Below are 12,491 nucleotides of genomic sequence, written 5' to 3' on the forward strand. Positions count from 1 at the left end.
TGCTCTCCCCCCCTTCTGCTCTGTCTAAATTTTCAACACCACAGCCTGAGACCATCTTTTATTCCCACTCTCACCCGACTCCCCCTCTTTCGCTCTCACCCCTGGGTCTCACACTGAAATGATTGGGATTAGCATCATTTGGGGAAGAGGGGGGCTTGTTTCACCAACTCTGTCAGTAGCCAGCTGTTTCTTCAAAAATACCATAACAAACATGATAGCACCGGCGTGAGGGAGTGTCCTCCGCTGGAAAATGAGATACAAGATTTATCTTAGGTTCCTGGTGTTTGACAAAATTGAATCCTCTCATTTTAATTGCTCTCGACTAGGTGTGCTGCTCCAGGCGATGGAAACAGGAGCTCTGTATGTAGTCCCTTGTTCTCTACAGACTATTATGTTCCATTGTGCAAAATGCCGATTATGATTTGCTTTATCCTTGTCATCTATCTTATTTAGGATCATTTAGGTAGCCACATGTTACAAAGGAACAGCAGTCAGCCCTGTTATTACGTGTGTTTGAGTCCCCTGCTTCTTGTAATGAGAACAGGATCACAGAGGAGAATTAATCTCTCTGAAGACTTACTCACTGGTTCAAGGCCTCACTGCATTTTAGAGAAAATGCAGAGAAATTGACTTGTTTTGTTGATTTTTGTCGGCCCGGCATCTGATCCAAGGTTTGGAATATTAATGCAAACACGTGTCAAGTGTCTTGCAGCTTTCGCTTGACAGTTTTTGCCCAGAATATTGCTCCACGGTTGCCTGAGTAAAAGGAGACGGTTACCAGGGGTGCAGTGACAAAATCCTGGGCCCTGTGCATGAGCAGGCTCTGTGCCCCCCTGTCTCTCGTGTGTGATTCCTGGATGTCTGACTGCCTTAAATCTGAACAACTGCTCTGGGAAAGATATGACAGTGTGGTGCTCCAGCTCCATAAGCAGTCAATCACTCAGCTCTAGCTGCATTTAAAGATGAATCCTAGTGCAGGGCAAGTAGGTTAAAAAGAGGAGAGGTCAAGGGGGTCATCTCACATCATGTCATTGGGGTACAACACATGCACAATGAAATCTGGTCTGCAACTGCGGAAAGGCTCAATAACTGGCACACTATCATAGAACATGGGGATGATTCATTTGTTTCACTCAAGCGTCCACAGTCTGCCTTTACCAAAAACAAGGTTATGGCTGGAAATACAATTCTGCAGTTCTTGGAAGTTCTTGAACATAGGACCATAAACATATGCCTTCAATATGAAAACATTCTGTTGTATATCGGCCACCATACATTAGAGTGTACCCAAATGTTCATTTAGGCTGAGCGCACCCGCTAATAATAATAATAATTTTTTATATAGCACTTTTAATCTGGAAAGCACTTTATGGTTAAGCTTGAAAAGATTTACAGAATAAAAAAATATATATATCAGAAACCCATGTAGCTCCCCCACATATAACATTCCAAAATTTAGAAAACAATAAAGCACAAGGGGAACTAAAAGTCCCTGTATTTCTTGTGCTGTCTGCTGTAACCCTCCAACAATGCAGCTTCAGTTACATTGCGCATGTGTCATACCCCGTCATTCAGATGGGGTAGAAGACGGTGTCCCGGCCCTCAATGAATAGTCTTGGTGCAGGGTGGACTAAACCATGTGACACATTTTATAAAGGATGAGAGGGGCATCAGACAGCCTCCACTACTTTTTCTTATACAAAGGTCAGTTTCATAATTTAATTTCTCAGCTAATTTTAATTTAGTTATGGTACTAATAAAAAATTGCAAACAAAGCACACTTTTCATTCCAGGCCTTTTGAGGGCCCCACTCCCATTTGAACCCTGGGTAATCAGTCCTTTTCCCCTACTGCGACGCCCCTGACAGTGACAACTGTTCATGATAGACAATGGTGGGTCTCCAGAATGACTTGACTCACTGCAGTGGTGTATGATAGTTAAAATGAGCCCCAGTGCATGCTACAATGATGGGTCCTAGTGCCAGATTTGGCAGATTTAGCTATACTGTAGTATCTTGTCACATGATCAAATATAAACTTGATATTGGACAATATCAACATACATATTACCCAGCAATCACTACTGCAAATCTGTATATGACAAAAATACCAAATAAAATGGGAGATGATTCAATTAATTGCATCATTTTTATAGTTCATTTATATATTTTTACAGTTTATGTAGAATAAACGCATAAGTAGATTCCTACTGACTATTTCACACACACACACACACACACACACACACACACACACACACAAAGGAAAAAAAGGGCATGTAAAGCAGATGGCACTGTTTTTATTTTAACATGAGTTATTATTTCTGATCACAAGGGCCTAACCCCCCCCCCCCTCCCCCCCCCATCACAACCGCACTGCCAGCACTGTCTATATTTACGCCCCTGACTCACTGTACCACTTTGTGCCTGAAATGTGTGATGTGTAGTTTTGTTTTAACTTTTTAAAGTCGACTGCGTGGTTTGTCTTTGCACGCCTGTGTCACACATGCTCAAACGCAAACACCACAGCGTTTGATCTTTTAACATCTACAGTATGTGAATTTTGGCTTGTGGACACTCTCAGCGAGCTACTGTTTAGCAGTGCGAATGTTTATGGGACGATGAATGGGGTGTAATATGGCTGTGAAGCTGATTCAAAAGGGCTTAACTGGATTACAACTCATTTCAAGGATGCTTAAGGTAAGATTAAAACAGATATGTGGTAAGTGAGGAAAATACAAAATCAAATAGATTGAATTTCACTCACTGGTCTCGTAAGCCACTTGCTCATGCGTGGCTATCCTGTGTGTTTTTGCGAGGCGCCGAGTTAAAAAATCAGGTGCCTTTCTATGCGAGACAATATGTAGATTGTTAGTGTAAAAAAAAAAACATTCAGCAAAGGGAAACATACGCACATTTCAAACAACAGTTTTGCTCTGTTGGACCGTCAGAATTCACCATTAATGCCCTTTCTTATCTCATGCTACAAATCCCCGGAGCTGGAACATTAGAAGTCTCTAATCACACACACTGGCACACATTGAGTGTGTGTACATGCACTCTAGCACCACTCACACACATGCACAAACTCACACACCTCACATAGAAAAGATAATGAATTTAATACCACTGCTATTACAGTCAACTAATGTTTGTTAATAGCCTGGTGCCATATGGAACGAGGGCCTCAACCATGTGGGTAATTCCTCTTTTTGGACAAGCTGTCAATAAAAAGGCCTTGCATTTTGTGGATGCATGTGGTACGGGGGTGTGTGTGTGAGAGGGGTGCTTAATCCTGCAGACTCTCTAATGATGCGTCTGTGCCTCGAATGGGAGCTACAGGCCTCTGAATGTACTCGCAGCTGTGTTTTATCTTTCCTATCACGGCTGAAATATGTTCACATTAGCACTCCATTGAGCATTTGTGCATATGCTGTTCAGTTTGGCTGGGTGCAAGACTTTGGTTTCCTATGTGGCGGGGGGGGCTAACGGAAGTAGTGGTTTTAGAGAGAAAACTTTATGAAGTGCCTGTTTACCCCCCCCCCCCCCCCCCCCCAACTCCCCTCCACTACCACCACCACCTCCCCAAAATTCTCCTCCCCATATCCCTCTGGCAGCACTGCAGCCCAGCGGATAACCAAGCGTGGATTAGCAGTGACATCACACTGAAGAGATGGCTGAGCCCGAGTGTGAGGAAGGGTGAGTACTTGGGTGCGCCCGCGCGCGCGCGCGCGTGTGTGTGTCTCAGATGGGTGTGAGCGTTATGTGTGTGTTCAAGACTGATTAGACGATGAGGGTGGTGGTGAGAGGGAAGCGAGGATTAGAGAGCCATCTGAGAGTTGGCTAGGTGCTGACACCACTCCACCTCACCAAGGGCTCAATTTACTGAGGGATCAGACTCATTTATGGTGGGCTGGGATTATTATCAGTTCAATAGGGCAATTTCTTTATTACAGTCACCCTTCAACCTGTGAAATATGGACACTTGTGAGACATTTATGGGTGCATTTATCTTGTTTCAGCTATAATCTACTTCTTTTCTGCTACAATTGTGTATTAGCAGCAGGTAAAGTAGTGATAGTGTTTAAATGAAGCAGTATGAGATCGAAATGTATAGTTTCAGAGGGAAATCAAAGTGTTTGTGTGGCAGTGTACCACAAAAAAACTACATTTTCTTTCTTTTTAAAATAACTATTTGGAATTTCAGACAAATTCCATCCATCATACTTCAACTCCCGGGAGTCTGCAGGGACTGTGGCGTGGAGCTTTTTCTTTTTTTTTTAAAGGCTCAAAATCGGATGAGACAAGCAGCTATGTTTGAGTTTGGGTTTACCTGGAATGTCAACACTCTTAAGCTGGCCCTCTGTATTGAGCCCCTTGTAATGCATTGAGCATCATTCACCTGATTCTTCGACAGCACCACAGTCCACTGAGAAAACAGGTTTCATCTGCATCTACGACAACAGAAAACAATGGTGGAGAGAAGGACGCACACGTTTAGCTGTAGCCTTAAAACAAATGTAAGGGAAGTGGGGGCTGTGCCATTCAGTCCAGTTTGAGACCTATTGTGAATTCGTCAAAGACTGCCTACCAAATACATATCCTTCACAACCAAGACTGGAGGTTAATTTTACCACAAAGTGCATTCAGTAGATGCTCAAAGGCAGCTGAGTTGCCCAGTTATGAAAATGCAAATGTTAAGTTAAGAGTCTCCAACAACCTCTGAATGGACAGAAATAGTTATGAAAATGTATGCAATGTAACAACTGACTTTTTCTCTGAGACATGCCACTAAAAATGTGAAAAATATTGGATAAAATGCAAATCCTGTTTGACTTTGAAGTGATCTTTTATTTATATGTTTACTCTTTTGAGGTAATTTTGTTTTATTCCCCCCAGGTTTTACATGAATTCAAAGTCATGGATCATGAGGACCTTTGTGATCTTAAAGGATGATCGTGGACATAAAGGACCTGTTATCCATGATACTACAAAGTAACCTTGCTTCTTTTCCTTTTCTGTTTTACAAGATGTTAAGCATTTCACCTTAACCTATGATTTCCCTTCCTATTGATTTGGTTTTGTCTGCTTTTTCTCTTTTCAGAAAAAAATAAAATAAAAAATAAAAATGTTAAAACTTCCATTCCTCTGTGGATATAAAGGACTTGCTGTCATCCATAGAAATAAGATTTAGAGTTCATTCCTGACCTTATAAAAAGCAGCTAGAAAACTCAGTACATAATTATTCATTTGACCGTCGATACAGTTTGTAATCTAACATGCATCCATACTTCCTATTTGAAAAACCTGAAAAATAGCCAACCAAGCATAAATATTAACATAGAGTAACACAAATATAGAAGAAATAAACAGGCTTAGGTATTTATAATTTTAGCTATTTTCAGATTAATGTATTAACTTTTATATTTAGAGATGTTGTGCTTGTGTAGACAATAAATACCCTCAGTCAGCCATGTGAACAGAAGTGATGAGATCTCAGCTCTTCACTCTTAGCGTCTGAGTCACAGTGAACCAATAAAACTATAAATGTTTTTTATCCTTTTTATATTATATTTTAAACTTTTATAGTTTCCTTGCAGTTAACCAGGAAGTATAATTATTAGATTTTCACAGGCAGCACGTCCGAGGGAAAAAACACTCTTCGGTTCCTCCTCTGCAACGACCTTAAGTCGTCAGTGGTTCAGCTACAAAATGAATCACAGCTACTTCACTGACTGCTGTAACTTTAAAGGATGGTGCCTCGCTAATATCGCGAGATTACATCGTTGGCGTGAATTGGGTTGCTGCTTCCCGGGAACCGAAACGTTTCAACTTAGCCAACTGCCAAACCTTCACAAACAAAACTGTAAAGTTAAGTCTCTACTTCGTGTCACATTAACTTTACTTCAGCTCTTGACTAACATCAGTTTTAATGTAACTGGTAGCTTACCGTTTTATTTACAGCCCCCAGCGCCCGAAATGTATGGTTGCTAACGTTAGCTAGCTCGCTAGTTAGTAGACTTGTAGCGGTTGTTTGAAAACGGTCGAAGTTTATCCACAAAGAAAAATGTCCGCGGAGCAGAGGACAAGCTGGATACTGACAGGCGCTACTGTCGCCTGTGTCACCGCCCTGTATGTGCCCTGTGTGCAGAGAACCGTCCCCGGTGGAGACTCAGGTTGGTGCTAGCCAGCTAGCTAATGCTTCTCTGGTCATGTGGCTTTGTTGTGTTGCCAGACAGCCAATCGCGTGGCGCCTTGTTGGTGCGGCTGCTGCAGCTAAGCGGGTGCTGTCCGTGGTACTGCAGGTACATGAGAGACAGAAAACTTTGCTAATGTGCATACATAAGAGTTTCACTAATGCATTGATTTAAAAATACATATATGATTGACGTAAGAAACGTAAGCTATGTTCTCAGTGAGCTTCCAAAGTGTTCATCATTAATATCTTTAGATTGACCTGCAAGAACATACATACATAGTTCACACACCAGCACCGTTTTCACACTCTACTCTGTGCTACTGATTTAATGTTGAAGGTAAAAATGAATGTCAAGTAAATACATTTGAGATAATGCCTGCTAGATAGCCTCAATTTCATGTAAACCGTTGCACATATATTACTGTTGGTGAGGCAAAGAAGAATTCCATGCCCTGTTGGGCAACTAAGCGTATTTATTATATTATATAAATGAGTTTTGCAATGTAGTTACTTTTTTGAGTTACCATTGACTGAAAGAATGTGATTAGAAGGTTTCTCTGAAATCTAAAAATGTTCTAATGACACTCTGATGTCAGGATCAAAAACAAATATGGCCCAGTGGATGAACATGAATTTATTCCATGATAATTATCACAATATTAACTTGACCTGCAACTATTTTCAGCCAATTGTACCAAAATAATTTGTAATTCATAAAGTTATTAGAAAGTTATTGACTGTGTCAAATAGTGTTGCACGGTATACCGGTACTGAAATAGTACCGCGGTACTGGAGTATTCCAAACGGTACTATACTGCATTTGGAAAATATCGGTACTTTGAAATTGATTCAATTAATTAATTCAGTTAATTTATTTTACTCAATTATGCACACAAACGCCTTTCTTGTTCCTATTGGAGCATAGATTGCACAAGTGGTGTGTATGACAACACCTGTATCAACATTCGCAGCTGGCGCATGTGAAAAAAGACAAGAGAAAGTCTGCCTCGCAAAGGGAGACAACACGAGACAACACAAACTTGGTGGGACATTTGAGTTACCAAACCGTGACGTCCGTACCAAGGTACTTACTGAACCATGATTTTTTGGTACCGTTACACCCCTACTATTTATTGTTCTAAAGGTTTGTATCCAAAAGGACTTTTCCTTAGGAAAAGTACCGAAGAGTATCGAAAAGTATGGAAATTCATATTGTTATTGCTACCGAAACAAAGATTTTGGTATCGTGACAACACTAGTGTCAAACATTTTACCAGTTTATATACCTACAATAATGATTGTTTTAACCAATATTTGCTGTTTTTTCTGTTGAGGTTACATGGAAAAATATCTTAGAGCGTTATTTCTAATACTGACTGCACTGCAGTGGTTGGTAATATAGACACCATTTGCAGTGACAATGTATTGCTGATCTTCACCCACAAAATAATATGAGTACTCTGTGTAAATTTGATATCATGTTTATTGCATAAATTGAATTTACACTTTTCTGGAACCAGCCATAGCAGTGCTTCCAAATGTATTTCACCCGGTACCTTCCTGTGTTGTAGGCCAACATGTTTTCCAACATTCTTGTAATTCAGTTCATGAAGGACTGCCTTGCACAATTACAAACAGTGTTTAGAAGTGATAGCAAGGTTACAAACTTGTAAATGTGGACTTGAGGGCATGAAGGCTCTGCTTGTTAGGTTTGCGCTGCTCTGGCATACAAGCTGCTGTGGAGGGGAATGCACATTTTGCAGAATGAAAGCGTGTGAAAAGCTCGGCCAGATATGAGCGAGGAGAGACGAGGAGAGAGCAGGCAATTGGAGCACTGAGTAGCCTTGCTGGTTGTGCTGCTGTCTGGCGAACGGGGCCTTTGAAAAAATGGCCAACCCCTTCTCCACAGTGTTTAGGGACCGTGCAGGATGCCCGCTCTGATAGTGCCAGCTGAACACCCTTCCGAATTCTCCAGGTCTCCGTCTCTGTGTCCTAATCTCTTTAGGTGTGATGTGCCCTGGAGAGGCTTGAGCACAGCCCCGCGGGTACGCTGTTGTCTAGGAATGTGGAGTGTGGAAATGATGGGGATTATGGGAAGACTGGTGTGGGTGCCCATGCTCCACTATCACAAAGACTCTTGGCACCCATGCTGCTACCCCGTTGAGTCAATATTTTTCCCTTTTTAGTATTGGGGCTGCAGAACTGCATCTCTGTGGCACTGAGATGGATGTTTTGGCTCAGTATTAGTTTGAGTTCCTCTGTGTTGAATGGTGTAAAAGTGTGCCACTACTGAGGGAAAATAAGTGAAATTGAGAAACCGATGAGGGATGAGAAAGTGTGATGTAAAATGATGGCAGGTAGCTGGCGGCTCATGCCAGGTGAAATGGAGCTGTGAAACATTTAAGCTGTGCAGGTGGAGGAGTTCTGACTTCATGGTCCATTAGAGTGATAAGAGTTAGGGCCCCTCATGTGGCAGGAATTTAGGCATAATAATTCACTGTATCCGTAAGGTTGCAAAATAAGTGATGCAGCCAATGCCATCTGAAACTCAGCTGTTCTATAATGGTTGATGCTGCATCGGGGTCCATGTCCTTGCTCTTCAAATGTTTATTTAAATGCACAGTTTGAAAATAACCACCTCAACTCTGTTGCTGTTTTTAGCGTCTAGTTAAAAAAAGTAATTTAAAAACCTTTTTAATGTCATTTGTTTCCTAGGCTATGTGTATTAACTTATTAGGCGTATTTCTAGCTTTTATACTGGTACAGTAACAGACTAACACTCCCGTCAGTACTGATGCAGGAAACAAGGCCACTGTTTTTTTGGCTGAATTGACAGAGGATATGACTACCCTTCTGGTACCAGTAGAGGGAGCTGTCTTGAACCTAAACATTTATCAATGTCATTTAATCTGAACCAAATTTCAATTTTCATGAGTGGGAGATGCAAACATTGGGTGAGAAATCAGTATAATTTGAAACGCTCTGGGTGTATTCTGGCACAAATGGGTTTGTGCCCAGATACATTAAAGCTTCCTCAAATAGCTTTTAGGGGTTTTCTTTTCACTTTGTGCTGTGCCTCACACAGAGCTTGTCAAAAAATTGTGCAACCGGCTCTTATTTTTACAGCTTACCTCATTCTGTGACTGTCACCAACGTTGCCTTTCTGTTTGTGCCCAACGGACTAAACGAGACATTGAGGCATTGGGAGTGTGGGAGCAGGAGAGAGGCACGTAGAGCGGCAGGGGGGAAAAAAAAGAGGAAGGGAAAGGACCCTGATGCATGGGGAGGATGGGACTGGAAGCATTATTCTCAGATCAGCATATGTGTGTGTCTTTGTGTGACAGAGCATTGGAGAGGGAGTCTAATGGCTTGTGTGTGTGTTTATGACTGTGTGTATGTGCTGGAGATGGGTAGGGAGGCATCAGGGGAGAAGCGAGAGATGAAGAGAATGAGCGTGCCGCTTAGGAAATGTCACACTGGGAAGATTTGTAGGTTTTGATCCTGGCAAATTAATGCAAAACCCCAGTGCAAGTATTTGATTTGGGAAAACTTTGGGAGCAGACTTGTCTCTTAATAATAATTATTGGGTTTACATTAATTTCCTCCCCTATTCTCTTCCACAGGAGAGCTGATCACCACTGCTTGTGAGCTGGGGGTAAGTATTAGCTGTATTGTTTAATCAATTCACTCATTAACTCTTATAAGCATTAAGGAAGTTTAATTAAGCATGGGCAGAAAGCAGATTAATTTACTTTCAGTCCACAGGTTTTTCCCCTTCTTTTCTATACACTTATTTTACTAAGTTGCAAGTAGAGAATGCTATAATTTGCAACCCGTTTTTCAAATCCAATTAAAGTCAATGGTAAGGCGATGGCTTTTGTAGGCTTTGCCTTATGTACGGTATAAGGCTTATTATATCCACCCCTCTTTTTTGTGTGTGTGTGTAAGCCGCGAAGAATGAACTAAATCGGGTTAACAGTTATAATAAGTTTTATTATTTAATAAAGTTTATTACGCCGCTGTGATCCTTTTAGGGAGGCTGTGTCGGTGTCACTATGCCAGTAATCCTGCCGTTAGTGCTGCAGTCCGTGTGGCCTGCCTGTCTGCCTTTCAGGCCTCCCCAGGGCCTCGCAGACCGTCCCTGGGCCCCAGGCTGCTGGCCCCCCCTTTTGATCCCCAGAGCTCCAGAGTTCTGCCTCCCCGTGCTCTCTGTGGCCTTCGTCCCCCAGCTGTCCTTTTGCTGCATATCTGTCCACTCCTGTTGGCCACACAGTCCTGTCTCCACATGCTCTGAGCTGATGCTCATTTTGGTGGAGCTACCTGATACTAACACTTAAGCTGTCTGCTGAGTTGCTTTTCTTTATTATATTCTCTACATCACGTCCTCTCTTGCTGCTCCTTGACTTCTCCTGACCTACATGCTCTATGGGCGACCTGTCCCTCTGATTTGGGTGGAGTTGTCTCTATGTTTGAATGTAACCAAGGAGCATTTGTCGTGTCTGAGGTGACTGGTGAGGTATCCACACTCTCACCTCAGCTCTGTGCTCATTTGAAGAGCTGCCCCTTCTCACTGCCTGCATAGCTCGTGTTATCAGTGCCAGGGAATGAGTCTGTGTTTAATGACTGAGCCCTTATCTGGGTGGAGGAGACTTAGCGGCTAATTGCTGTGATTGCCGAGATCCCCCAGGCGAGAATGACTGCGGCTCGGAGGTGGTTTGGGGGCTGGGACTGGCGAGCACCACGTGCTCTACCACGGGCTCCGGGGAGCTGCACTGTCCTTGGGAAGAGGCCAGAGGAAAAGAAGTGAGAAGAGGGTGGAGGAGAGGGAGAGGAGGGCTCTGGTATCATAGCAGAGTCAGTTTGCGGTCAGGCCAGGCGGGATGTGTCTTGCTTCTCCATTACTGCAGCTCTACAGCACACCACTACTGGCGCCTACTGTGGGCAAAAGAGTAACGAGATTTCCCATTTAGTCAGAAGGGGGCCTAGTAAAAATAACATCCTTACTGCTTCACTGTGGTCTCGTCCTATATTCTCATTCTGCATCTTGTGTCCTTTTCATGCCTCTTATCCAAAGAAGCACAACTGTTAACTTGCCATCCACAAAAGCACATCTTGAATGAGGCATTACTTTGCTGCTCTCTTGAAGCTGTGACTTTATTTGTCATTGCGTCTCTGGATTTTGATTTCACACTTTGTCATTTTATTCTTAGGTGGCCCATCCTCCAGGATACCCTGTCTTTACCCTACTAGCTCACCTGGCTATGTGTCTCCTGCCCTCACTCTCCCCAGCCCACAGTGTCAATCTGATGAGTAGCCTGCTGGGGGCTGCAGCGTGCGGTGCCCTCTGCATTACTGTCTGCAGGTAGGCACATGAAATATAAGTTCACTATGTCATTTTCCATAATTTGTTGTCATATTTGTGTTGTTCCTGTGCTCTGTGATTACTGCGCTCTTACGTTAAAGAATGTGCTTGACTGAAAATAATGTCCAGACAGAGCATTTTTAAGCGGTGCAGCTCTCTGATAATGTTAGGTCACAAAATTGCACTTGTCAAACTTAGATTTCAGGAAATCACATAGAAGCCTCCCCCCTTCAGCCAAGGAATCTGACAGCAGCCATTTAGTAACAAACTATACATATGCATCAATCTGTACAGCAAAAGTCAAACATCTGAGGGAAGTAACAATGAAAAGAAGACGTTTTTGAGTGGAGGGGGTCTTCAAACATTCCCTCACTGATGTTTTGCATCTTGATGCTGTCTGGAACAGAGAGTGGTATTTTTGGGTCCTGACAGACTGGCAGTGTCGTCCCTGATCCTCTGTTCAGTATTCAGGAGCAGAGCCCAGCCGCACTCCTCCCTCCCACCGCCCTGCCCTGCCTGTTTACCCATCAGCCACCCGTTGTGAGCGTGCGTGTGTGTGTATGTATATCACAATTATCGCGCCCTCCAACCCCCACCCTGACGTCCCTGTTCTCCTGCCCCCCCACTGCCCAGCATGCTCTCAATCCTGACATGGCACGATTTCTTATCTCCCCCCTTCTTGCCTCCTGGGTCTGAGAGGAACAGGATCACTAACTCTGCTCCTCCCTCTTCCCTCTCTTCAACCATCTCTCCCCACGCTCATGAGCACAGTTTACGGTCTCTGCATTGCCATCTACCACCCTGCAGTTTCGCCTGCTGCTGACCCTATCATGTAAGGAGTATTTTACCCCTTCCCTCTTTGTGTGTGTGTTTATCTCCTGTGGTTGGCCGCACTACCTTACATCACCCTTTTGCTGATCTTAGTAATTTTC

The 12,491-nt window shown here is 43.0% G+C and overlaps 1 protein-coding gene across 2 annotated transcripts in view; it reads left to right on the forward strand.

The window, feature by feature from the left end:
• Positions 1-5,794: 5,794 nt before the first annotated feature.
• The window catches only part of tmem260 (transmembrane protein 260), a 34,922-nt gene continuing 28,225 nt past the window's right edge, over positions 5,795-12,491 (forward strand). For both annotated transcript variants that reach the window (XR_007450940.1, XM_049596567.1), the window contains exons 1-3: positions 5,795-6,174; positions 9,821-9,852; positions 11,408-11,559. Coding sequence is in view for 1 of the 2 variants with exons in the window: in XM_049596567.1 (XP_049452524.1) it covers positions 6,066-6,174; positions 9,821-9,852; positions 11,408-11,559 (293 nt within the window). In the remaining variant the exon portion in view is untranslated. The remainder of the gene's footprint in view (positions 6,175-9,820; positions 9,853-11,407; positions 11,560-12,491) is intronic.

The sequence above is a fragment of the Epinephelus fuscoguttatus genome, linkage group LG14, assembly GCF_011397635.1.
Source record: "Epinephelus fuscoguttatus linkage group LG14, E.fuscoguttatus.final_Chr_v1".
Taxonomy (NCBI): domain Eukaryota; kingdom Metazoa; phylum Chordata; class Actinopteri; order Perciformes; family Serranidae; genus Epinephelus; species Epinephelus fuscoguttatus.